This window comes from Saccopteryx bilineata, chromosome 11 (assembly GCF_036850765.1).
Source record: "Saccopteryx bilineata isolate mSacBil1 chromosome 11, mSacBil1_pri_phased_curated, whole genome shotgun sequence".
NCBI classification, from domain to species: domain Eukaryota; kingdom Metazoa; phylum Chordata; class Mammalia; order Chiroptera; family Emballonuridae; genus Saccopteryx; species Saccopteryx bilineata.
In genome coordinates, this window is record NC_089500.1 from 71,652,950 (window position 1) to 71,678,348 (window position 25,399).

Sequence of the window (25,399 nt, forward strand, 5' to 3'; positions counted from 1 at the left end):
CTTTGATTCCCCTTATTAGAAAAGAGATTTGAGAAGCCTATTAAAAGGGGTCCACCTTAGCCTGTAGGCATTTATGTCACAAGGTACCCTGAGTCATTCAGTCAAGTTAGAACCTGCGTTTTCAAATGATGCCTAACCTAGTTCCTGAGCCAGAGTAGGCACTCAATAAATACTTGGTGAATGATTGAGGCAGTACCTCAGGGTCTAAGGACAGTCCTTCATCTAAGAGAGCCTTGTCCTTTCTGAACAATTGGCTGCTTTGCAGTAACTAGAGTGAAAGACAAGCAGATCTAATCTGAACCAGTGTGGCCCAGCACAGAAGGAAAAGTGATACCTTAGGCTAACAGCTATTAAGGTTGTAGTGTAAAACCTGATGTTACATTAGGAAGCAAATATACAATCAATGCATTTGTCAGTGTACAAGTGATAAGATGTACTAGATGTCTTCTATTTCAGTGCTGGTTCCTTTCCTCCTCCCATCCCCCCTTTCTGGAAATATAATGGTTATGTATTTAACTTCTAACAATTCCGATAGCTATTTATTGAAAATTGAGGTACAGGTGACACTATGCCATGGGAATATGGGGGATATAGACATGAATAAAACCCTTTATTCCCTCGCCCTTGCCAGAATAAAGTCTGTTTTCTTGAAGCTAAAATTTCCAGTTACAGAGTGAAGTAGCGTGCATAAAGATTTTTTAGGATCAATGGTTATCCCATCGCTGCCACCAAAAAAAAAAGAAGAGTCAATGGTTAGAATCTTGGATCTGCTACATATGAATTGTTTGACCTTCAACAAGTTATTTCCCTTAATATCTAAATGGGAATAATTAACAGGCATTTTAAGGGAGATTGTGAGGCTTAATGAGAACATTGGCAAATACTTCATTTTATGCCAACACCAATGTAGTACTATAAGTCAGGTTCTGTTTGTCAGATTGTTCCTAATTAGGTATGCTAGATTCAACTGAATATATATATTTTTAATTTATTTATTTTAGAGAGAGGAAGGGAGAGAGAGACAAATACATACATCGATCTGTTCCTGTATGTGCCCTGACCGGAGATCGAACTGCAACCTTGGTATTTTGGGACGATGTTCCAACCAACTGAGCTATCTGGCCAGGACCCAACTGAATATTTAGATGGTTCTGGTTCTTGCAACCACTATTGTCTGAGAATCAAGATTGTGAAGTGGATTATCAGGTGAATTATACCAGCCAAATAATTGACAAGCTATTTCCAGGATATAGTATATCTGCCCATTTTTTAATTTAAACATAAAGTTTTTTTGATTTTTTAGATATCAGCACCTGGGGCATTATTAAATTGTGTTTATATTTACTTGTTGGTTACTTATCACTGAGAGAGTTCTTTTTTTTTTTTTTTTTTTTTTGTATTTTTCTGAAGCTGGACACCCGGAGAGACAGTCAGACAGACTCCTGCATGCGCCGGATCGGGATCCACCCGGCACTCCCACCAGGGGGCGATGCTCTGCCCACCAGGGGGCGATGCTCTGCCCCTCCGGGGCGTCGCTCTGTTTGACCAGAGCCACTCTAGCGCCTGGGGCAGAGGCCAAGGAACCATCCCCAGTGCCCGGGCCATCTTTGCTCCAATGGAGCCTTGGCTGCGGGAGGGAAGAGAGAGACAGAGAGGAAGGAGAGGGGGAGGGGTGGAGAAGCATATGGGCGCTTCTCCTGTGTGCCCTGGCTGGGAATTGAACCTGGGACTTCTGCACGCCAGGCCGACGCTCTACCACTGAGCCAACCGGCCAGGGCCCTGAGAGAGTTCTTATCGAAGATTTTCTTCCAGGAGTTAATTAGGACTAGACAATTGAAGTTTTGCAATTCAACTTTTGTCATTATAATTGTTTTCCCTGAATTTGTAAATATTTTTCTTAAAATCTTTTCCTCAAGCTATCACTTCTTTTTATCTTGAATTGGATAAAATTCTTTCCAGAAGTGTTTTCGATGTTCATTGTTAGAAGTCTTTCTACCACATTTCCCCTCCTTTGGGAGGCTCAGCTCGTTCTTGGCTTCTTGCCTTTCTGAGAGCACGGTTATTACATTCTTGTGTAACTGTATTCTTCCTTAGTTCTACACGGTTTTACCCCCTGAATGTGTCATTCAGTTCATTTGAGCATCATGTATGTTTGTGGAATACTAGCTATATACTGAGGGTAAATGAATCAGGAGGCTGTGGCTAGAAATAAATGATAAAGACATTTAAGGGCCTTAGAGTTTGCAAGCCCCAAAACAAAACTAGGCAGTATCCAGAGTGTTCTGAAACTGGGCATTGCCTAGTTAAAAGTTCATTCTTGAGAAGAATCAGTCCTGCATTCTTAGCTTCTGGACTGGTCCAGGTGATGATCTTCCTTCCAGGTGTGGGCTGGTTTGGATAATGGATGTCCTGGTGGTGCACCGAAGAGGTAGGAGGTAGTGAGGTTTTGCTGCCAAGGAGCTTACACCCAGAAGGGGTAGAAAAAACTGTGAACGTGTTCAGTCCTCAGTAACTGGCAAATGCTTCAAGGCATATCATCACAAAATCAAGAAGGGGGCAATTAAGCTGCTGGAGCTTTCAAGAAGGATGGCGCCTGGGAAAACAGGAGGCAAGATTTATTTCACTAGCCTTTATTCATAAATTAACCAGGCGGAGTATTAAGAGTCAATTCCAATGCCCAGAGGACTTGACATTGGAGGGCGACAACCCGCTACCCGCTAAGGCGAGACACACGGTCGCGGAAGCCAGAGGTCTGCGTCCCCGCTGCGGGTCTCACGCGACCGCAGCGCCCGCGTTTCCTCCGGGTCCAGCAGGTCCTCGGCGCGCTGGCCCGGAGCCCGTCCGTCCAGGCGGGTCCTCACCTCGCCGGCCCGGCCTGGCCCGGCCCGCCCCGCCGATTCTCCTTTCCGCTCAGGCACCTGCGTGGCCGCCCCGCTCGGCGGGGTCCTGAGGCGCCTCTGGGAGGCGCGGCGATTGGCTGGGCTCGGGGCTGGGACCGTGCTCCGCACCGTTTGACAGCCGCAGTCTGCCAGAGGCTGGGCTGAGCCGCGGCGGCCTGGGAGGGGCAGCCGGAGGAAGGACTGACGAGCTGATGGGCTGACGCGCGGCGCAGGGAGGACCGACGCCAAACCCAGACCGCCGCTCTCGCGTTCCCGCTCCGCCCGAAGCCGGCCGCTTCGGGGCCTCCCTGCCGCTTTCTCTTCCGCCGCTTCTCCCGGGCTCACCCTCAGGTCTGTGACTCCGGGAGGCGGAGGCGGGGCGGGCCGCGCGGCACACCTCGCGTTGCCATGGTCACATGTCGCCACCTGTCACCACCTGGCTCGAAGAGAGCGGACCCCCAGGATGGCGCTCGCGGCCCGGGAGAGGGGTCTTGGATGGGTTTGGGTGCTGACTGGGCGGGATCGAGTCGCGGGCGAGGCCCCGGCGCCGCCCGGTGACCTAGGGACTGCGGGCCGATGCGAGGCCGCCGCCCCTGGACCACACCTTCCCATCGCTGCTAGCCCGGCTCGGGGGGCGCAGCGGCGCCCCGCGCCTTGGATCTGCGAGTCCCCGAGCCCTCAGCGGCCGCGGGGGTCGTGCCCACCCAGCTGCTGCCGAGAGGAGGGATGGGGCAGACGGCGCCGATTCTTCCTTCCTCGCCCCTCCGCGGAGCCCGGGGGATCGGTGGCACACCGGGGCGGGAGGAGAGGGAGCCGCGGGGCTGCCCCTGCGGGGCTGGACTGGGCTGGCCCTTGTCACCTCAGTGGTCAATGGGAGTGGCCTCTGGGGTCCGGGCGGGGGTCCTGGGAAAGGGCGGCGCCTGGATGGGGGACGGGTGTAGATCCTGGGCGGGGGTCGCCTGCCTGGGAGACGCAGGAGGTGGCAGAGCTCTCGGGGTTAGGCGGGCTCGCTGTATTGGGGAGAAAGGGATTGGGACGGTAGCTGTGGGGACCAGGCCCTGGCCGAAAGGGCCGGTGGCGGGGGACAGGCAGCGGCGGCGTTCGCCGGCATCTGATGTTTTCTTCTTTGCACCCAGACTCACAGTCACTAACCACGCGTGGTGTCTGAGTCGAGCGTTTTTTGGCAACTTGGTCTTCTGCATAATGAAAGGAGAGGTCTTTGTTCCACCCAGATTCATAGCTTGTGATCCTAACACTTATTTCCCTCCCTTTGTTGTAGACTTCATAGAATACTTCAAGAAGTTCATGGCACAGAAATTAACATGTAGGTTTTAATGTGCTAGAAATATTTTTTTCACAGGAAATCTCAGTAAAATTTTTTTTTTTTTTGTCTCCAGGGTTGGCATGTGTTTGCATTGAAATTTTACTAGAAAGGAGAAACGCCTAAGAACCCATTTTCCTTTAGATGGCATATTCTCAAGGTTTCATTTAGAAGGAAGATGTAATAAACAATTTTACCTTAGGTTTTAGCGAGTAGATTGTTTCCACATAGAAAATAAAAAATATTATACAGTGATGGAAAAAACACATAATTAAGCCATAACAATATACTGTATTGTTAGGTTAAAAGAAACCTCTTGAATTTAGATGCCATTATATAGAATTAAAAAATAATAATTACACTTGACATACAATATCATATTCATTTTAGGTGTGTACTAAATATGAAATTTTTTGTGTAGGGATTTTAACCTATTTTCTCTCACTTTCCAACTTCCTGATTCTTTGTATTTCTCTCTTTTAAAGCCAGTAATAGGAATGTATCATAAGAGAACAGAGGTACTGTCCTATGTTTCTAGTTACATAATTATGTTCAGCCTCTGTGTGAAATGGAATTTATCAGTAACTTACAGGATGGACAGCTGTGATAGGCTTGATATATGCTGCAGTTGGAGAAACATTTTAAGATAAGTATGAAAAGATGCAGTTTTCCTTAGTAGATCACAGTAAATTGGAAGTCAGATTGCCAGGATTTAAGTCTCCCTTTGCTGCTGATTACAATCTTGGAAGAGCTACTTGCCCTTCTGTTGACTCTGATATCTAGATCTGTAATATGGGGATAATACCTGCTATTGTTTTAGTCTGGGAATAGGCTCCGAAATTGAACTGAATAATGTATTTGAAAGCACTGTGGAAAAAATTTAAGACATCTATTGATTACCTTTTAGTCGAGTGGAGTATTTGAATCATTAAAATTTTCTGCATGATCTATTAATATTTAGCATTTTCAGGTCCAGGACCTTATTTTTTACAAAGCCTGAAAAGGGTCATGGGAACTATTAAGGTGCATTTTTACTTCCCAGCAGAGGTTCTTTATTACTGGGGTGACATGGAGAAAAGGGTGTTTCCTCCCTATATGTGGGTCAGGGTTGCTATTTTGCTTTCAGTAGGAGGTTCTCATATTTAGAAAATAGACTATGGCAAATAACTGTGATTTGTGTTTCATGTGGTATTAAATAATCCTCAGTGTGAATCATTGGTTCTTGATTTATAAAGAAATAGCTTACTTTGTCCTGTTTGACCTATGCTTTTCAAATAGGAGTATTTGCAGTATTAGAGATAAGCTGCTCTGTGTGAAGGGATAAATCTGGGGTCACATAACATGGCACATACTGAGGGAAGTTGCCACCTATTTCACTTGAAAACTTGGATAAAAATGTATTGCTTTTATAGTAAAACAAAAAGATAATTTGAACAATGGAATATTTACACTAATTTCTAAGGTAAAATTCAAAGACTTCAAAAACTTCATGCTTAAGGGTTCTCTGAAGATATGTTCTGTTTCTTCAGCCCTTGTGGAGGGGCTGAAGAATTGCTGCCCTGGTTGGCTGGGTCACTTGGTAAGAGTGTTGTCCTGATATGCCAAGGTTCCGAGTTCGATTCCCAGTCAGGGCACGTATAAGAATCAACTAATGGGCGCATGAATGGGTAGAATAGCAAATTGATGTTTCTCTCTCTCCCTTCTTCTTCTTTCTTTCTAAAATCAATATTTAAAAAAAAAGTTTAAAAACCTTGCCTTATACTCACTCAACTAATGAATGGTAAATCACTACATAGCTTAGGAAATACCATAAGTTGAATTTCAGTTTCTAAAAGTTTGACTGACTGAGAGTAGGTTCAAGGTACTTGAGTCCTAATTATCTCCTCCTGTTTTTATCCCTGCAGACGTCACAGTGTTGTAGTAGAAAGGCCACAGGATTGTAGTCAGATAGACCCTGTTGGCCCATTCTTGCTTCTGTACTTTTTGCTGTGTGACTTCAGACAAGTACCTAGTGTCTCTGAACATTAGTATGGTCATCTGTAAAATAAAATTATGGAGTTGTAAGAATTATGTAGATACTACATAGGAGTATTTAGCACAGAGCCTGATATAGTAGATGCACAATAAATGTTAATACCTTTTCCTTTCCCCTTTCTACATTCCCGTTTTTAGCAGAAAACCGCATTATCCCTCTGAACTTCCATTGTATTTTCTTCTTCTTCTCCCTCTTCTTCTCCTCCTCCTTCTTCTCCTTCTCCTCCTTCTCCTTCTTCTCCTTCCTCTTATTCTTCTCCTCCTCCTTTTCCTCCCCTTTTTCCTCCTCCTTCTCCTCCTCCTCCCTCTCCTCCTCCTCCTTTTTTCTTCTTCTTTTGAGAGAGGCAGAGAGAGAGAGAGAGAGAGAGAGCAGGAGAGAGACAGGAACATCCAGCTGCTCCCGTGTGTGCCCTGACTGGGGATCGAACTGGCAACCTCTGCACTTCTGAATGGGCTATCTGGTCAGGGATTAATTTTTTTTAAATTATCCATTGATTGATATATATATTTTTTTGAGAGGCAGAGAGAGGAAAGGAGAGAAAGAGGAGGAGGAAGGGAAGCATTTATTTGTTGTTCCACTCTGTCGTGCATTTATTGGTTGCTTCCTCTGTGTGCCCTGATTGGGGATCAAACCTGCAACCTCCTGGTTTTGGAATGACACTCTTAACCAACTGAGCTAACCAGCCAGGGCCTCATTTATAATTCTTTTATGGTACTCTTTACTTTATATTTTAGTTGTTTAGATGTGTTTGTTGTATAGTGCCTACATCATAGGATGTGTTAGTTTCACTGTATGCAGTTGCTGACCAGACCACACCTGGTATATGTGTTCAGTTTGAAGTGTTTTAAGAGGGAGATTAACAAATGTTAAGGGGAGAATGGCCATAATGTAGGGAATCTGAACTCTGTGTGAAAAATGATTGAGGAAGTAGGGAAATAAACATAATTGTTGTCAGATTCATATGTGTGGAAGTTTTTAACACAACAGACTTGCATTGCGAGCCTGAAGACATATAGGGTGAAAGTCACAAGTAGATTTCAATTCAATATTAGAAAAAAAAAACCCTTTATAACTTGTGAAAAAAAGGAAGTTCTGTATTCTCTATCGCTCTTTAACAGATTGCCTCCAAAATTAGTGGCTTCAAACAACAAATCTGAGGGTCAGGAACCCGGGCACAGCCCAGCTGGGTGCCTCTTACTGAAGGCCTTAGGGTGGCAGTCAAGCGGCCACAGGACGGTGGTCTCACCTGGAGACTTGACTGGGATGATCCCCTGCCCAGCTGGTGTGGGCCTGTTCCTTTGAGGCTGTTGGACTTAGGGCTTCCATTCCTTACCGGTTGTTGCCTGGAGGCTTCTCTTAGTTTTGTTACTTGGATCTTTCCACAAGGTTGCCGCATGACGTGGCAGCTTCCTCCAGAGTGAGCAGTCTGTGAAAGGACACATACCTACGCCCAAGATGGATACTGCAGTCTCTAAAGACATTCCAGGATTTCTGTACTCTTGGGTAGCAGTGAGTCACTAAATCCGGACTCCACTGAGGAGCCAGGGCTACCAAAGGGTGTAAACACTAGTAGGCTCATTGATGACCCGCTTGGAGACTGCCTTTCGCAGGTGTATTTGGGGCATTTACGTAGCAGTTGGCAGACCATCTACCAAAGGTAAGTATTTGGATATTCTTTACTAAGCGGGAGAGTGGACTGAAGTACCTTCCAACTGAATTCTGTGATAAATATGTAAATGCTAAGGAAGTAGAAAAGCTAAGGATGAAGAACTTTAATAGGTAATTATGTTGTATATACTCTATTGTCCTTTCAGTCCTTAATGCTTATATAATTTTGTCTTTTTCAGTACATTTTCAAGTTTTTGTGACTCTTGGTTCAGTATATTTCCTTATATGTTTCTGCATGTTGACCTACTGACTTAGAAAATCAATTTTTTATGTAGTTTGGTTTTTGAATCATATACAAATACCTTAAGTTCAGCTTTTTGCTTTGAAAACAAAAAAGTGTGGGAGTTAAAAAAAACATGAAGGACAATTTTAATCTACTTTACAAAGCATGCTTTTGGTACCTTCATTTTAGGTGTGACAGAAACTATACTGGAGGTCTCATTATTTTTGTGATTAGAGTGTAAAATTTTCATTATAAATATTTTTTTATTATTTTTAGAGAGAGAGAGAAAAAAGGAAAGAAATGAGAAGCATCAACTTGTAGTTGCATCACTTTAGTTGTTCATTGATTGCTTTTCATACATACCTTGACCAGGGGCTCCAACTGAGGCAGTGACCCCTTGCTCAAGCCAGCGACCTTGGGCTTCAAGCCAGCGACCTTGGGCTTCAAGCCAGTGACCTTGTGCTCAGGCCAGTGATCTTGTGCTCAAGTCAGTGATCTTGAGCTTTAAGACAGCGACCTTTGGGCTCAAGCCAGCAACTATGGGGTCATATTAATGATCCCACACTCAAGCCAGTGACCCTGCACCCAAGCTGGTGAGTCTGCGCTTAAGCTGGCAACCTTGGGGTTTTGAACCTGGGACCTCAGTGTGCCAGGTCAATATGCGAATCCACTGTGCCACCACCAGTCAGGCTAATTTTTATTACAAATATTAAGATTAAAAACTTTCGCCTGACCAGGTGGTGGCGCAGTGGATAGAGTGTCAGACTGGGATGCAGAGGACCCGGGTTCAAGACCCTGAGGTCGCCAGCTTGAGTGCGGGCTGGTTTGAGGAAAAGCCCACCAGCTTGAACCCAAGGTTGCTGGCTCCAGCAAGGGGTTACTCAGTCTGCAGAAGGCCCGCGGTCAAGGCACATATGAGAAAGCAATCAATGAACAACTAAGGTGTTGCAACGCCCAATGAGAAACTAATGATTGATGCTTCTCATCTCTCTCCATCCCTGTCTGTCTGTCCCTGTCTATCCCTCTCTCTGACTCACTCTCTGTCTCTGTAAAAAAATAAATAAATAAATAAATAAAATTTAAAAAAAGATTAAAAACTTTCTACATTTCTCATTTACATGTGTTTATAGATTGAAACTCTGCTTAATAAACATTTGAATTTTCACCATGTGCTACTGTGATGATTTTAAAAAATTTTTCTTTGTTTTTCAATTACAGTTGACATTAGTTTCAGATATACAACATGGTGATTAGACATTTATGTAACTTACAAAGTGATCACCACAATAAGTCTAGTACCCACCTAATACTATGCATAGTTATTACAATATAATTAACTATATTCCATACGCTGACTTTACATTCCCGTGACAGTTTTCATAACCGGCAATTTGCGCATCTTAACCCTATTCACCTTTTTGCTGCTGTGATAACTTAAATAAAATTAGAACTCCTTTAATTCTTTTCATGATTAACACTTAAAGTTTTGCTTGAGAGTCAGGAGACCTTGAGTTCTTAGCTCTGCCTAATGTCTAATAATAATTGTATAATTGAGTGGCGGCACTATTGCTCACTGGTAAGTGGGATTCACATTTTGAATGGTTGTAAAGAATGGACTGCTTTGTTTGTTCATACTTACCTGCCAGGTTTCTCCTGAGATCAGTGACACAATATTTGAGCTTTCTGACTGGAAAAGTGTTCAGTCTGAGAGCAGAGAACACAGCAGAGGTTTGATAGGTCTTAAACAGATCCACTGAACCATGCTAAGCAAGTGAGCTAAGAGACTATGTTATTTAAGAATAAAAATGCCTGGCCTGACCTGTGGTGGTGCAGTGGATAAAGCATCAACCTGGAATACTGAGGTCTCTGGTTAGAAACCTTGGGCTTGCCCAGTCTGGGCACATAAAGGAAGCAACTATGAGTTGATGTTTCCTGCTTTTCCCCTCCATTCTTTCTCTCTGTTCTCTCTAAATGAATAAAGAAAGTCTTTAAAAGGAAAAAGAAGGCCCTGGCCGGTTGGCTCAGCAGTAGAGTGTCGGGGGACCCAGTTTCGATTCCCGGCCAGGGCACATAGGAGAAGCGCCCATTTGCTTCTCCACCCCTCCCCTCCTTCCTCTCTGTCTCTCTCTTCCCCTCCCGCAGCCAAGGCTCCATTGGAGCAAAGGTGGCCCGGGCGCTGGGGATGGCTCCTCGGCCTCTGCCCCAGGCGCTAGAGTGGCTCTGGTCGCGGCAGAGCGACGCCTCGGAGAGGCAGAGCATCGCCCCTGGTGGGCAGAGCGTCGCCCCTGGTGGGCGTGCCGGGTGGATCCCGGTCGGGTGCATGCGGGAGTCTGTCTGTCTCTCCCCGTTTCCAGCTTCAGAAAAATACAAAAAAAAAAAAAAAAAAAGGAAAAAGAAAATTAAAAAAAAAAAAAAAAGTGCCTGACCGGTGGTGGTACAGTGGATAGAGAGCATTGACCTGGGGCGCTGAGGTCCAGGTTTGAAACCCTGAGATTGCCTGCTTGAACGCAGGCTCATCTGGCTTGGGCACGGGGTCACCAGCTTGAGCGTGGGATCATCAACATGGTCCCGTGATTGCTGGCTTGAGCCCAAAGGTCTCTAGCTTGAAGCCCAAGGTTGCTGGCGTGAGCCCAAAGGTAACTGATTTGGCTGGACCCGTCTGATCAAGGAACATATGAGAACCAATCAAAGAACAACTAAAGTGATGCAACTATGAGTTGATGCTTCTCATCTTTCTCCTTTCCTGTCTCTCACTCGCTAAAAAAAAAAAAGAATAAAATATACACATATTTTGTTTTTAGATTTAAAATACTTAATCTCTTAAATTAACACCCTGCTTTTGCTTTTACTTGTGCTCCAAAAATTCTAGCTTTGTAATGATTAATAGTTTAAGGAGATTAAAAATGTATAGGAATTAAATGTTATTATTATTTTTTTTATAAATAAAATTTTATTTTAATGGGGTGACATCAATAAATCAGGGTACATACATTCAAAGAAAACATTTCCAGGTTATCTTGTCGTTTAGTTCTGTTGCATACCCATCACCCGAAGAGAGATCGTCCTCCGCCACCCTCCATCCAGTTCTCTCTGTACCCCTCCCCCTCCCCCTCTCCCCCCTTCCCTCCCCCCACCCCCTGTAACCACCACACTCCTGTCCATGCCTCTTAGTCTCGCTTTTATGTCTCACCAATGTATGGAATCCTGCAGTTCCTGTTTTTTTCTGATTCACTTATTTCACCCCCGCACAATGCTACCAAGACTCCACCATTCCGCTGTAAGTGATCCGATGTCATCATTTCTCCTAAATGTTATTATTTTTTAAAGATCTTAAGACTTTTTTTTTTTTTTCATTTTTATTCATTGATTTTAGGGAGAGTGGACAGGTGGGGGGAGAGAGAAAGACAGAACATTGATCTGTTTCTATGTGTACCCTGACTGGGGATCAAATCAGCAACCTTTGTGCATCCGGACAGCTCTAAGCAACTGAGCTACCTGCCTTAAATGTTATCTTAAAAAATGTATTGCCTGACCAGGTGGTGGCGCAGTGGATAGAGCATCAGACTGGGACGCAGAGGACCCAGGTTTGAAACCCAGAGGTCGCCGGCTTGAGCATGGGGTCACTCAGTCTGCTATAGCCCCTGGTCAAGGCACATCTGAGAAAGCAATCAATGAACAACTAAGGAGACTAAGGAGCCACAACAAAGAATTGATACTTCTCATCTCTCTCCCTTCCTGTCTGTCTGTCCCTGTCTGTCCCTCTCTCTGTCTGTCACACACACACAAAATATGCACAATAGTCCCCCTTATCCACGGTCTCAGTTACCTTTAGTCAACCACAGTCTGAAAATATTAAGTGGAAAATTTAAAAATAAATCATTCATAAGTGTTAAATTGTGTGCTATTCTGAGTAGCATGATGAAATCTCGCACAGTCCCGCTGCATCCTGCTTGGCCGTGAGTCATCCTTTTTCCAGCATATCCACGGAGCACACACTACTCGCCTGTTAGTCGCCTAGGAGCTGTCTTGGTTATCAGACTGACACTCTGTGCTGGTGTTCAGTGCTTGTGCTCAGGTAACTCTTATTTTACTTTAATGATGGCCCCAGAGCACAAGAGTGGTAATGCTGGCAGTTTGGATGTGCCAAAGGGAAACCGTAACGGGCTTCCTTTAAGTGAGAAGGTATGTGCGTATAAGAAAAACCAGTATATATAGGGTTCAGTGCTGTCAGTGGCTTCAGGCATCCACGGCGGGTCTTGGAATGTATTCCCTTTGGATAAGCGGGGACTATTTGTGTGTATATGTGTGTGTGTGTCTCTAAATTATATAGGTAGGATTTTGGAGCCTCTGAAAAGTTTCAGTAACATAGGTGGTTAGAAAAAAATAATTCTGAGTTAATAGTCATCAAGCATATGCCTGTGTTTCATATTATAATACAGCAATGGTGAAGCTTATAAAAATTAAAATTCTGGATTGGGTGTTTAAAATACCATATAGTTCTATTGGGAATTTCACAGTATAAAATTAAAACTTGAATTTTAAAATTAATTTTTTGAAAACCTGACCAATTCTGGGTTAACTAGGATACATTTTCTGTATCTTTCAAAATTTGCATATAAAGTCATTGTAAAAGATGCATTTGTAAGAATGAATTTCTTCTCTTAGGTTTTATTGATTAGATATGACGGTGGCATTAAACTTGTAGTTAAGATTTAAAGTATGACTATTGCTATAGATTCATAGTAACTCCAGAGTTACTGCACATTTAGAATGAATGTTGAATAATATGAAATCTATAATTCGATTCCTGGCCAGGGCACACAGGAGAATTGCCCATCTCTACCCTTCCCCTTCTCCTTCCTCTCTCTCTCTCTCTCTCTCTTGTCCCCTCCCGCAGCCAAGGCTCCATTGGAGCAAAGTTGGCCTGGGCACTGAGGATGGCTCCATGGCCTCCATCTCAGGCACTGGAATGGCTCTGGCTGCAATGGAGCAACGCACCAGATGGGCTGAGCATCGCCCCCTTGGTGGGCATGCTGGGTGGATCCCGGTCGGGCACATGCGGAGTCTGTCTCTTTGCCTCCCCACTACTCACTTAAGCAAAATACTATATATATACATATGTGTGTGTGTGTATATATATATATATACACACATATACATATGTATATATATATATAAAGCCTATAAAATTTCAATATCATTGGGTGTATTGAACAATATCAGAAAATTGTAGTCTCATTTCTGTACTAAGTTGTATGATTGGCACATAGTGACATAAATGCAGTGCCCTTTAAGGTCTTAGAGATGGAGTGGGGAAATGTGCTTTTCTTCTAAGAATTTCATTAGTAAGAGCCATTCCTTTGCTAGGAAGAATTATCTGAAGATTTGAGAGTGATAAAATTGCTAATCATTGTGCTCCAGAAGTAATTTCAGGGAGACAGTTCTGAAATGTGATTAGAACTTAGTTAGTGGAAATATAATTAATTTTACTGTCTTTTGAATAAAGTCTGTGAACTGGAGGGTGGTAAGCTCAGCAGACGGCAAAGGGAACCCAGAGCATGAGGGGTGGGTGGCTAGCTTGTTGGGAGAGAGGTTTGGGATTTGTCTGTTTCCTGGGGCAGGCGTTATTTATTTTTTAAAATATTTTTAAATGTATTCATTTTAGAGAGAGAAGGGAGGGAGGAAGAGAGGGAAGCATCAACTCACAGCAGTTGCTTCTCACATGTGCCTTGACCAGGCATACCCAGGGTTTCGAACTGGCGACCTCAGCGCTCCAAGTTGATGCTTTATGCACTGCGCCACCACAGGCGAGGTGAGGCAGGTGTCTTTATTGTGGTGGTGGATATGTGAGATCAGCTTAGTCTGATATCATTAAATATTTGAGTCATTAATTATCTTCCCATGCACTGCCCCTTGTTTACCCTACCACATTCTGTATGTGGGAGAGAAAATGTGCTCATCTGATATGAGCATTCTATTTTTCTTTTTTTTTTTTTTTGTATTTTTCTGAAGTTGGAAACGGGGAGGCAGTCAGACAGACTCCCGCATGCGCCCGACCGGGATCCACCCGGCATGCCCACCAGGGGGCAATGTGCTGCCCATCTGGGGCGTCGCTCTGTTGCTACCAGAGCCATTCTAGCGCCTGAGGCAGAGGCTATGGAGCCCTTCTCAGTGCCCGGGCAATCTTTTCCTCCAATGGAGCCTCGGCTGCAGGAGGGGAAGAGAGAGACAGAGAGGGAGGAGAGGGGGAGGGGTGGAGAAGCAGATGGGCACCTCTCCTGTGTGCCCTGGCCAGTATGAGCATTCTAAATAGTCTGCTAGACCTCACTTTTCAATATGAAGAAAGAAATTGACAAAATAGTAAACAAATTGGAAAAACATTAACCCTATATACACATGTGTGTGTTTATGTTTCTGTGAGCTTTCTTTTCTTTTATTTTTTTCTGTGAGCTTTCTTTTTTTTTTTTTTAATTTTTATTTTATTTTATTTATTCATTTTTAGAGAAGAGAGAGAGGGAGAGAAAGAGACAGAGAGGGAGAGAGAGACAGAGAGAGAGAAGGGGGGAGGAGCTGGAAGCATCAACTCCCATATGTGCCTTGACCAGGCAAGCCCAGGGTTTCGAACTGGCGACCTCAGCATTTCCGGGTTGACGCTTTATCCACTGCGCCACCACAGGTCAGGCCTCTGTGAGCTTTCTTAAAGTTAGTTGGTCCTGTAAGAAAGATATGCTTACAGTCTGTTTTTTTTTTTTTTTTTTCATTTTTCTGAAGCTGGAAACAGGGAGAGACAGTCAGACAGACTCCCGCATGCGCCCGACCGGGATCCACCCGGCACGCCCACCAGGGGCGACGCTCTGCCCACCAGGGGGCGATGCTCTGCCCATTCTGGGCGTCACCATGTTGCGACCAGAGCCACTCTAGCGCCTGGGGCAGAGGCCACAGAGCCATCCCCAGCGCCCGGGCCATCTTTGCTCCAATGGAGCCTTGGCTGCGGGAGGGGAAGAGAGAGACAGAGAGGGAAAGCGCGGCGGAGGGGTGGAGAAGCAAATGGGCGCTTCTCCTGTGTGCCCTGGCCAGGAATCGAACCCGGGTCCTCCGCACGCTAGGCCGACGCTCTACCGCTGAGCCAACCGGCCAGGGCTGTTTTTTTTTTTTTAATTCTTCTCTTTTTATTTTATTTTATTTATTCATTTTAGAGAGGAGAGAGAAAGGAAGAGAGAGAGACAGAGAGGGAGAGAGAGAGGAGAGAGAGACAGAGAGAGAAGGTGGGGAGGAGCTGGAAACATCAACTCTCACATGTGCCCTGGCCAGGCAAGCCCAGGGTTTCAGACCGGCGACCTCAGCATTTCCAGGTTGACGCTTTATCCACTGCGCCACCACAGGTCAGGCGCTTACAGTCTGTTTTATCTGATGTTTCTTTGCAGTTAGTCAGTCCCCTTAACAGGTAGCTGGTATTGCTCTGAGCCTTAATACTTCAAAACTTCAACAACTTAGGTAGGTCACTTAGCTTGTGTGACCTCATCTGTAAAATGAGATGTTGACCTAATGATCTTCAGAATTCTTTCTAGTTGTAAATCTTTATGAGTTCGTGACCAATGTGCTCTGTTGTGTCACTGCAGACTTTACAGGTAAGAGTTAGAAGGGATTTCAGAGAGCTGAAATATCACTGATGTTTTAGGTTGATAGTACCAATATGAATTAAAGTTGCACATTTTAACCAGCCTTGTTTTGTTTGGCTCCAAAATACAGGTATCACATTTTACATGTTGCTGCTAAACTACAAGCTTTTTAAGGACAGGGCCAGTGTCTCCTGAGACAGGACCATGCATATCACAGAGAAAAGACAATAAGTGCTTATGGAATGAGTATGAATACCTAGGGCAAGGTATTTACAACATAGCTAAACATGGTTTATTAGTGACTTTTTAAAGTATTCTTTATTATGGCAAATTTTAAATATGTGTAAGAGAAGAAAGAATAATATTGTCTTAGTCCATTTGGGCTGCTGTATCAGAATACCATAAAATAATGGCCTATAAGTAGCAGAAATTTATTGCTCACAACTTTGGAGTCTGCAAGTCCAAGATCAGGGTGCTACCTGGCATAATCAGGTTCTGGGAAGAGCTCATTTCCTGACTGCTGACTTCTCATTGTACCCTCATAAGGAGGAAGGTTTGAGCTAGCTTCTGTGGTCTCTTTTATAAAGGGCACTAATCCTAGTCATGAGAGCACTGCCCTCCTTCCTGACTAGTCCTCTCCCATAGGCCTCACCTCCTAAAACCATCACTTTAGAGATTAGGATTTCAACATATGAATTTTGAGAGATCATAGCAAATGAACCGTTCCCTGCTTCAATAGTCATGATTTTTCTTGTTTCATTTTTATCTCCTCCCATTCCCCTCTTCTTGTATTATTTTGATAAGTATTAAAATTACAGTTTAAAATATCTGTACTGCCAGACCAGGTGGTGGCACAGTGGACAGAGCGTCAGACTGGGATGTGCAGGACCCAGGTTCGAGACCCCAAGGTCGCCAGCTTGAGCGCGGGCTCATCTGGTTTGAGCAAAGCTCACCAGCTTGGACCCAAGGTTGCTGGCTCAAGCAAGGTGTTACTCAGTCTGCTGAAGGCCCACGGTCAAGGCACATATGAGAGAGTAATTAATGAACAACTAAGGTGTCACAACAAAAAACTGATGATCGATGCTTCTCAACTCTCTCCGTTCCTGTCTGTCCCTGTCTATCCCTCTCTCTGACTCTCTGTCTCTGTAAAAAAAAAAAAAAAAGTATCTGTACTAAATATTTCCAAGAAATTCCAGATGGTTAATAGCATTTAGAAATAAAACAACAGGACTAATTTTTGTTTTGTTCTGTTTCATATTTAGGCTATCAACATGACGGCTGAAGAAACAGTGAATGTAAAAGAGGTCGAAATCATTAAGCTAATTTTAGACTTCTTGAATTCAAAGAAGCTTCACATTAGTATGTTGGCCCTTGAGAAGGAAAGTGGAGTCATAAACGGCCTGTTTTCAGATGACATGCTTTTTCTGAGGTATGAATTCATCAGTACTGTGAGGTTTGTAGCTCCTTTAAAGAAATGTTAAGCATAAATAGGTAATATGTAGAGTCCAGGTAGATCTTTACAGTCATGAAAAGGCTATGGAAGTGTAATTTAAGAAAATGTTTGTCTTTATTTTGGAACATTTATAAAACAATGTTCTCTGTAGAAGGTTGTCAGTAGTAAGTTCTATAGGTCCATTAAAAAGAAAACAAGAGTTACAGTTACATTGTGCTTGTAGCCGTGTCATAACAAGTATTTGATTAAGGAAACAGAGACTTAAGAAAGGTAAAATATTTTTGGAATACTAGCCATAGAATAAAACATATTCATTATATAAGACATATTTGTTATGGAACAGTAAGGAAGAAAACTCACCCCATCATCCATCCAGTCACACTACTGATAATTTTCTGTGCTAATCAAAAAGATATAACAGCTATTTATTGCATTTATAGTTCAGTGTCCATTAACATTGTAAGGATCCTCTATGATTACAAATTTACACTTAAAAATTTTTCAGTTTTCCTAATTTCCTAATGGTTCTTCTATTTTTAGACAATTAAAATTTCAATTTTTCTTAAATAAATGTTCTACTGAGCATCTTTTTTTTCTGTATCTTGGATGAGAACAAATTCTTGGAGGTGGAATTGCAGAGCAAAAGGAAATGAACATTTGCCAAAGCAGAAAGCTAAATATATCCTAACTTGAATTAGATGGAAAAAGAAAAACCCAAATTTCTGGACAGAAATGTAGTTTATGCTTATGTGATAAAAATCCTTGACAAGAAGTACAGATTCTTGGACATGTGCATTTTGTGACTTGGAAAGCCTTAAGAAATGAAGTGTTCCTAATTCATGAAAAACGAACTTGAAAAAACACTTTATTATAGTAGGGGAGTTTATTGAAACTCTGTTGCACTGCTCTGCCTTTGGTGTCAGGAATGTCACTGAGCCCCAGGGAGCGCAGTCAGCCAGACGGTCAGGGAGGCACGTGCAGTGAGGCGTGTCCGGAGGCAGTGTTCTTTTGGCCCTGTCTTTTAAATATTGCTACTGCTAGAATTTAGCAGTGGCTCTCAAATATCTCCCTCCAGGAACCTGCTGGTTTGTGAGGAACTTTTGCTGGTCTGAGAGGAAATACATGGAATTATAAAGCAGTTCAGTTTTTCATTAAACTAAAAGTATTCATCTTAAAGGGCTGGCCTTTGAAATTGCCCTCTCCCTATGTTCTTAAATATTAAAATGTCCCTTTATAAAATGATTAGGATATATATTGTGCTTGCTTTTTATTTCTTTTGATTCTTCTTTGCAGAATCGAAAGTTGGTAATCCTGTGTAAATCCTCCTGCCCGTCCTACCTTTTTAAATTTTCTATTCTAAACATTCAAAAGGAGGGAAATTACTGATATAAGAGAGCCTCAGTAGGAGTGCCTTGTCACTTGGAAGTAACATAGAACCCAAAGTAGGATGAAACCTGATCTCACTCCTTCCTGTTTTCATTCTCAGAGTGTAGACTTTAGTACTAAATGTCTCAAAGATGTAGAATTTACAATTTAGAGCAGGATTTCTCAAGCTCTGCGACTATTAACATTTTGTGCAAGATAATTCTTTGTTGTGCATGAGTTTGGGGACAGGGGCATCCTACGCACTGTAGGATTTTTAACAGCATCTCTGACCCATACCCAGTAGATGTCAGTAGCACCCCAGTTGTGACAACTGAAAATGTCTCCAGACATTGCCAAATTGCCCCCAGTGGAGAAACACTGAGACGGGAACACAGCCACACACTAGCCCCTAAGCAATAAGAGAATAGCTCTAAAACTAAAATGAACAGGGAAATAAAGGAATTTTTAAACTTAGTCCATTGTTTTTACATACATGAATAAAGCCACATCTATATTAGAGCAAGGAGTGGTTGCAGGTTTACAAATTCTCTGATCGTATATGGTGTTACAAATAAGTTGTGAAAAAAATTATTATAGTGGTTGAGGAACCAAGTAAAAAGTTCATCTCATTGCAGACTTTAGACTGAAGCTTTAATGCTATCTCGTCATCTTTTCTGCTTTTAATTAGTATAACTCAAATTTGATAAATACTGGGTTTTTCCTTTATGTAGGCAGCTAATCCTTGATGGTCAATGGGATGAAGTTCTTCAGTTCATTCAGCCTCTAGAATGCATGGAAAAATTTGACAAGAAAAGGTATGATTTCATCTGAAGTTTTTAGTGTCTTATCATTGGTAGAAGTTTACCAAAAGGAAATAATACGTGTGGATTGTCTGCCACCACTGTGAGGGCATTTTGCTGTTTGTGTGCCTGAGAGGTGGCTTCCCCTGCCTGTGTGCTTGTCCACCGTGGTGAGACTATTAAAAGGAATGGCCCAACCCCTTCCAGCTCCACGGTTTTTCTACCGTGTGCCCAAACCCAGTGTGCACCTACCTGGCCTCAGCCACTGGCATTACAGTAAGGAAACCTTCGGTTTTACATTTGGGCACCGCTGTCTCTGCTGTCTCCAAAGGAACATCAGCCACAATTCAGCTTAGTCAGCTGACATCCGTTTCTCTCTCTAAAATGTCAATGTAGTCCAACCCTGTCCTCAGAAATATATATATATATATATATTTTCAAATGTAAATAAAATTAACCCTTAACTCTGAAAAAAAAGAAAATAAAAAAATAAAATAATAAAAAATGATGGAAAAAAAAATACCATTAGTGCCCTGGCCAAATAGCTTGGTTGGTTAGAGCAGGTAGGACCAGATTGATATTCCTGTTTCTCTTTCTGTCTCTCTCTCTCTTCCTCTCTCACTAAAATCAATGAAAAAAATAAAAATAAAAAGAACTAACTCTTGTAAGATGATCAGTAGTGTGCCATGTAAATGCAGGTGATAGTGAAAGAAATACGATTCCAAATAAATGAAGAATTACCAAAACAAACAGTTATCAATAGCATGGAGAACCAAAAAACAGTATGAGGTTCCATTTCTGTCTGGCTAACCTTTCTGCAGATAAAAAAAAAAGGTAAAACCTAGATAAAGCCTGACCTGTGGTGGCGCAGTGGATAAAGAGTCAACCTGGAAATGCTGAGGTTGCCGGTTCAAAACCCTGGGCTTGCCTGGTCAAGGCACATATGGGAGTTGATGCTCCTTGCTCCTCCCCCCTTCTCTCTCTCTCTCTCTCTCTCTCTCTCTCCCCTCTCTATAATGAATAAATAAAATCTTAAAAAAAAAAAAAAAAAAACCTAGATAAAATACCAAAAAACAACCCCCCCCCAAAAAAAAACTATCTCAAAGCCCTGAAGAACAAGAAAAATCTGACGCAACTAGACGGAAGTCAATCCTTGAAGAAAGGGAACTTTCAAGGGTGGTATTCCAGGGTAGAAGGCCTTCCAGCTGCGGGCACTGTGCCGTCCTTCCACAGTGTCAGCTGTAACTGAAGCGGAGAGCTCTAGTTTACCAGCTTGAGAAGTCAGCAGAAAGTCTGGTACTGCCAGAGCAGCTGAAAAGCTGGGGTGGGGGAGCAAATCCAAAAAGGGAGAAAGCCACAGTGAGAAATACACCAAAATCTATTGTATAATCTGCCCAAATCCTTGGGTATCTCTGAAACTGCTGAAAACCGATGATAAAGAGAAAATCTGTGGTTGTCAAAGGCAGAGATTGGATGAAATGGGTGACAGGGGCCCAAAGGTACAAGCTTCTGGTTATAAAAGAAATAAATCTGGCCCTGGCCGGTTGGCTCAGCGGTAGAGCGTCGGCCTAGCGTGCGGAGGACCCGGGTTCGATTCCTGGCCAGGGCACACAGGAGAAGCGCCCATTTGCTTCTCCACCCCTCCGCCGCGCTTTCCCTCTCTGTCTCTCTCTTCCCCTCCCTCAGCCAAGGCTCCATTGGAGCAAAGATGGCCCGGGCGCTGGGGATGGCTCTGTGGCCTCTGCCTCAGGCGCTAGAGTGGCTCTGGTCGCAACATGGCGACGCCCAGGATGGGCAGAGCATCGCCCCTGGTGGGCGTGCCGGGTGGATCCCAGTCGGGCGCATGCGGGAGTCTGTCTGACTGTCTCTCCCTGTTTCCAACTTCAGAAAAATGAAAAAAAAAAAAAAAAAAAAAAAGAAATAAATCTTGGGGATGTAATGTAATGTAAAATCATGGTGACTGTAGTTAATACTGTATTGCATATTTGAAAGTTGCTAAAATAGTAAATGCATTCAGGGGGACACTAGAATCTATGTAAACACAATGAAAATCAATAAAACAATAATAAATTAATTAAATCAGGGAAAAAAAGAATAAATCTTAAAAGTCCTCATCACAAGAAAAAAATTATAACTATGTATAAGGATGACTGTTAATTAGACTTACGGTGATTATTTTGCAAATATTGAATCATTATATAGTACATATGAAACTAATTGTCAATTATATCTCAATTTTAAAAAAATCCTTGAAAGCAACCAGAAAAAAAGAAACATTACATACAAGAGAATAAAGATACAAACACAGCTGTTTGTCAGAAATAATGGAGGCCAGGAGACAATGGAATGACATCTTTAAAATCTTCATACTATTGTGAAGAAACAACTGCTCAGATATGGCCCTGTGACTTTCTGTATATAGACATTGTTGATTAAGTAGGTTTGTATAATTGAAGGACATGTAATACATGCAACTTGTCGTCTAGAAGTGCTCCAAATCAATGGGAAAATTAATGATATTTTTAAAAATTGATTTTAGCAAGAGAGGAAGGGGGAGAGAGACAGACAGGAACATCAGTCTGTTCCTTTATGTGCCCTGACTAGGGATCGAACTGGCAACCTCTGTGCTTTGGGACAAAGTCTAACAAACTGAGCTAACCTGCCAGGGCCCAAGAGTCAGTTCTTTTATTTATTTATTTATTTTATTTTTTATTTTTTATTTTACAGAGACAGAGAGTCAGAGAGAGGGATAGGATAGATAGGGACAGACAGACAGGAACGGAGAGAGATGAGAAGCATCAATCATCAGTTTTTTGTCGTGACACCTTAGTTGTTCATTGATTGCTTTCTCATATGTGCCTTGACTGTGGGCCTTCAGCAGACCGAGTGACCCCTTGCTTGAGCCAGCAACCTTGGGTCCAAGTTGGTGAGCTTTGCTCAAACCAGATGAGCCCGTGCTCAAGCTGGTGACCTCGGGGTCTTGAACCTGGGTCCTCCACATCCCAGTCTGATGCTCTATCCACTGCGCCATTGCCTGGCCAGGCAGAAGATTAATTTTTTAAGGTTTTTTTTTTTTTTTTTCCTGAAGCTGGAAATGGGGAGAAAGAGTCAGACAGACTCCCCTCCCGCATGCGCCCGACCGGGATCCACCCGGCATGCCCACCAGGGGCGATGCTCTGCCCACCAGGGGGCGATGCTCTGTCCCTTCGGGGCATCGCTCTGCCGGACCAGAGCCATTCTAGCGCCTGGGGCAGAGGCCAAGGAGCTATCCCCAGCGCCCGGGCCATCTTTGCTCCAATGGAGCCTTGGCTGCGGGAGGGGAAGAGAGAGACAGAGAGGAAGCGGGGGGTGGAGAAGCAAATGGACGCTTCTCCTATGTGCCCTGGCTGGGAATCGAACCCGGGTCCCCCGCACGCCAGGCTCTAACGCTGAGCCAACCGGCCAGGGCCTTAAGTTTTTTTTAAAAGAAATAATTACTTCCTTAAGACACACTTTTCCCATTTTGCTTCGGGAAGTTGAGTTTTCATTCCTAGTCCTTGACATGGCTGTAATTCAGCTTTTTAATTATTTTAATGTGTCACACTTTATTTTTCACAGGTTCCGTTATATCATCCTGAAGCAGAAGTTTTTAGAAGCTTTATGTGTTAACAATGCGATGTCAGCAGAAGATGAGCCTCAGCATGTAAGATTTTTATTCCTGAAGGTTTGCGCCCTAGTCTTGTTTCAGTCATAAGTATTTTATTCACTAAAACAAAAGATTGGTATCATGAGTTTTTGAAGTTTTTATGAGCCGGGTTGGGGTAAGATCTGCTTCTTCGCAGTTCCAGCACTTTCGCTCTGTAGTGAGTCTGATTCGTCCCCTGGTTGGGCAGAGGCGATGACTGGATGGCCAGCTGGCGGGAGAGCATGCGCGGCCCTCTGTTCAGATGGGACTGGGTGACTCTCTGTCAGTGTTTCCTTCCTCTCCCAGAGGGGGACTGTGTTTACCTCTTCCTCTGCCTTTTCAGTATTTCCTTTGGTCCAGAAGTGGATTTCTGAAAAAATGGTTCTTTATGACAATATAAACTCAATAGTATTGAATTCTTTTTGATTAGAGAATTACTTTTCAAGTTTTAATATTAGTATGGTTACATCTAAAACCAATGAAACTTTTATTAAGTGCCAGGAAGTAAGTGTTCATTGAAATGAATCATTACAGTGAGCACTTTCATGGGTAATAGAGAAATGTTGGCTGGATAATGATGTTTAACTGTGGCAAGAACACTGGAATGTAAGTCAGAATACCTCATTTTTATCCTGTCTTTGTCACTAACTGACCGAATTACTTTGGTTAAATCTGCATCCTAACTTTTCTGACATGAAAGATAGAGAAGCTGGAGTATGAAAGCTCTAAGGTTCTTTATGTCATTAAAAGCTTATGACACGATATTTACTGTATAAATTATTATAATTTGTTTCTCAGCTAAGCTTCCTTTTGTTCTGTCCTTGCATTGTTCTTGTAGCAAATGGCCTATAAGATGTTCCTTCTCTTTTTTTTTTTTTAATTTTTTTTATTTATTCATTTTAGAGAGGGGAGGAGAGAGAGAGAGAGAGAGAGAGAGAGAGAGAGAGAGAGAGAGAGAGAAGGGGGAGGAGCAGGAAGCATCAACTCCCATATGTGCCTTGACCAGGCAAGCCAGGGTTTTGAACCGGCAACCTCAGTGTTTCCAGGTTGACGCTTTATCCACTGCGCCACCACAGGTCAGGCAGATGTTCCTTCTCTTGATTTGTTTTCTTTCCTCACAAATTTTCCTAATGCAAGTTTGAAAGTGGCTCTTTTGCTTTTTTCGACAAGCTAGAGTGGTAGCAAGCTACCATTCAATAAACAATTGAATATTGGTACTCTTCCATTTCCATTTTTAGAAAACTCAGTTGTTGTGTTTTCTCAGTAATTAGAGAATTCTCAGTAATTAGAGAATTCTCAGTAATTAGAGAATTACTTTTCAAGTTTTAATATTAGTATGGTTACATCTAAAACCAATGAAACTTTTATTAAGTGCCAGGAAGTAAGTGTTAAATCTGCATCCTTAAAAATTATATGTTTGAATATAATAATCAAACCTGAATTACAATACTATTTTTACAGATAAAAGCTTAATGTGCTGGCCCTGGCTGGTTGGCTCAGTGGTAGAGCTTCGGCCCGGCATGTAAAAGTCCCAGGTTCAATTCCCGGCCAAGGTACACAGAAGAAGTGCCCATCTGCTTCTCCACCCTTCCCCTTCTCCTTTCTCTCTATCTCTCTCTTTTCCTCCTACAGCCAAGGCTCCACTAGAGCAAAGTTGGCCCAGGAGCAGAGGATGGCTCCATGGCCTCTGCCTCAGGCGCTAGAATGACTCCAGTTGCAATGGAGCAACGGCCCCGATGGGCATAGCATCGCCCCCTAGTGGACATGCCAGGTGGATCCCTGTTGGGTGCATGAGGGAGCCTGTCTCTCTGCTTCCCTTCTTCTCCCTTCAGAAAAATACAAAAAAACCCCACAACTTAACATGCTAATTAATGAAATTAATTAATCTTTTTATTTATTTATTTATTTATTGACAGAGTCAGAGAGAGGGACAAATAGAGACAGACAGACAGGAAGAGAGAGAGATGAGAAGTATCAATTCTTTGTTGCAGCTCTGAAGTTGTTCATTGATTGTGTTCTTATATGTGCCTTGACCTGTGTGGGGCAGGGGGGGCTACAGCAGAGTGAGTGACCACTTGCTCAAGCCAGCGACCTTGGGTTTCAAACCAGCGACCTTTGGGCTTAAGCCAGTGATCATGGCATCATGTCTATGATCCCTCGCTCAAGCCAGCGACCAGCTCAAGCTGGTGAGCCTGTGCTTAAGCTGGTGACCTTGGGGTTTCGAACCTGGGTTCTCTGCATCCCAGTCTGATGGGATAGAGCTATCCACTGCGCCACTGCCTGGTCAGGCTAATCTTTTTATTTTAATAGTGAAAATCATTTTGGTTTCTGACTTGAAGGTTGTTAAATATCCTAAAAATTATATGAGTATT

At 43.1% G+C, this 25,399-nt stretch overlaps 1 protein-coding gene across 4 annotated transcripts in view; it reads left to right on the forward strand.

The window, feature by feature from the left end:
- Positions 1-2,726: 2,726 nt before the first annotated feature.
- Positions 2,727-25,399, forward strand: part of WDR47 (WD repeat domain 47) — a 68,503-nt gene continuing 45,830 nt past the window's right edge. For 2 of the 4 annotated variants that reach the window (XM_066246865.1, XM_066246866.1), the window contains exons 1-4: positions 13,918-13,938; positions 17,008-17,174; positions 19,295-19,378; positions 22,961-23,045. In XM_066246865.1, the coding sequence (XP_066102962.1) occupies positions 17,017-17,174; positions 19,295-19,378; positions 22,961-23,045 (327 nt within the window). In that variant the 5' untranslated portion in view covers positions 13,918-13,938; positions 17,008-17,016. Of the gene's footprint in view, positions 3,231-13,917; positions 13,939-15,875; positions 16,012-17,007; positions 17,175-19,294; positions 19,379-22,960; positions 23,046-25,399 lie in introns of those variants that run through there. The other 2 variants (XM_066246868.1, XM_066246867.1) reach the window with 2 other exon arrangements.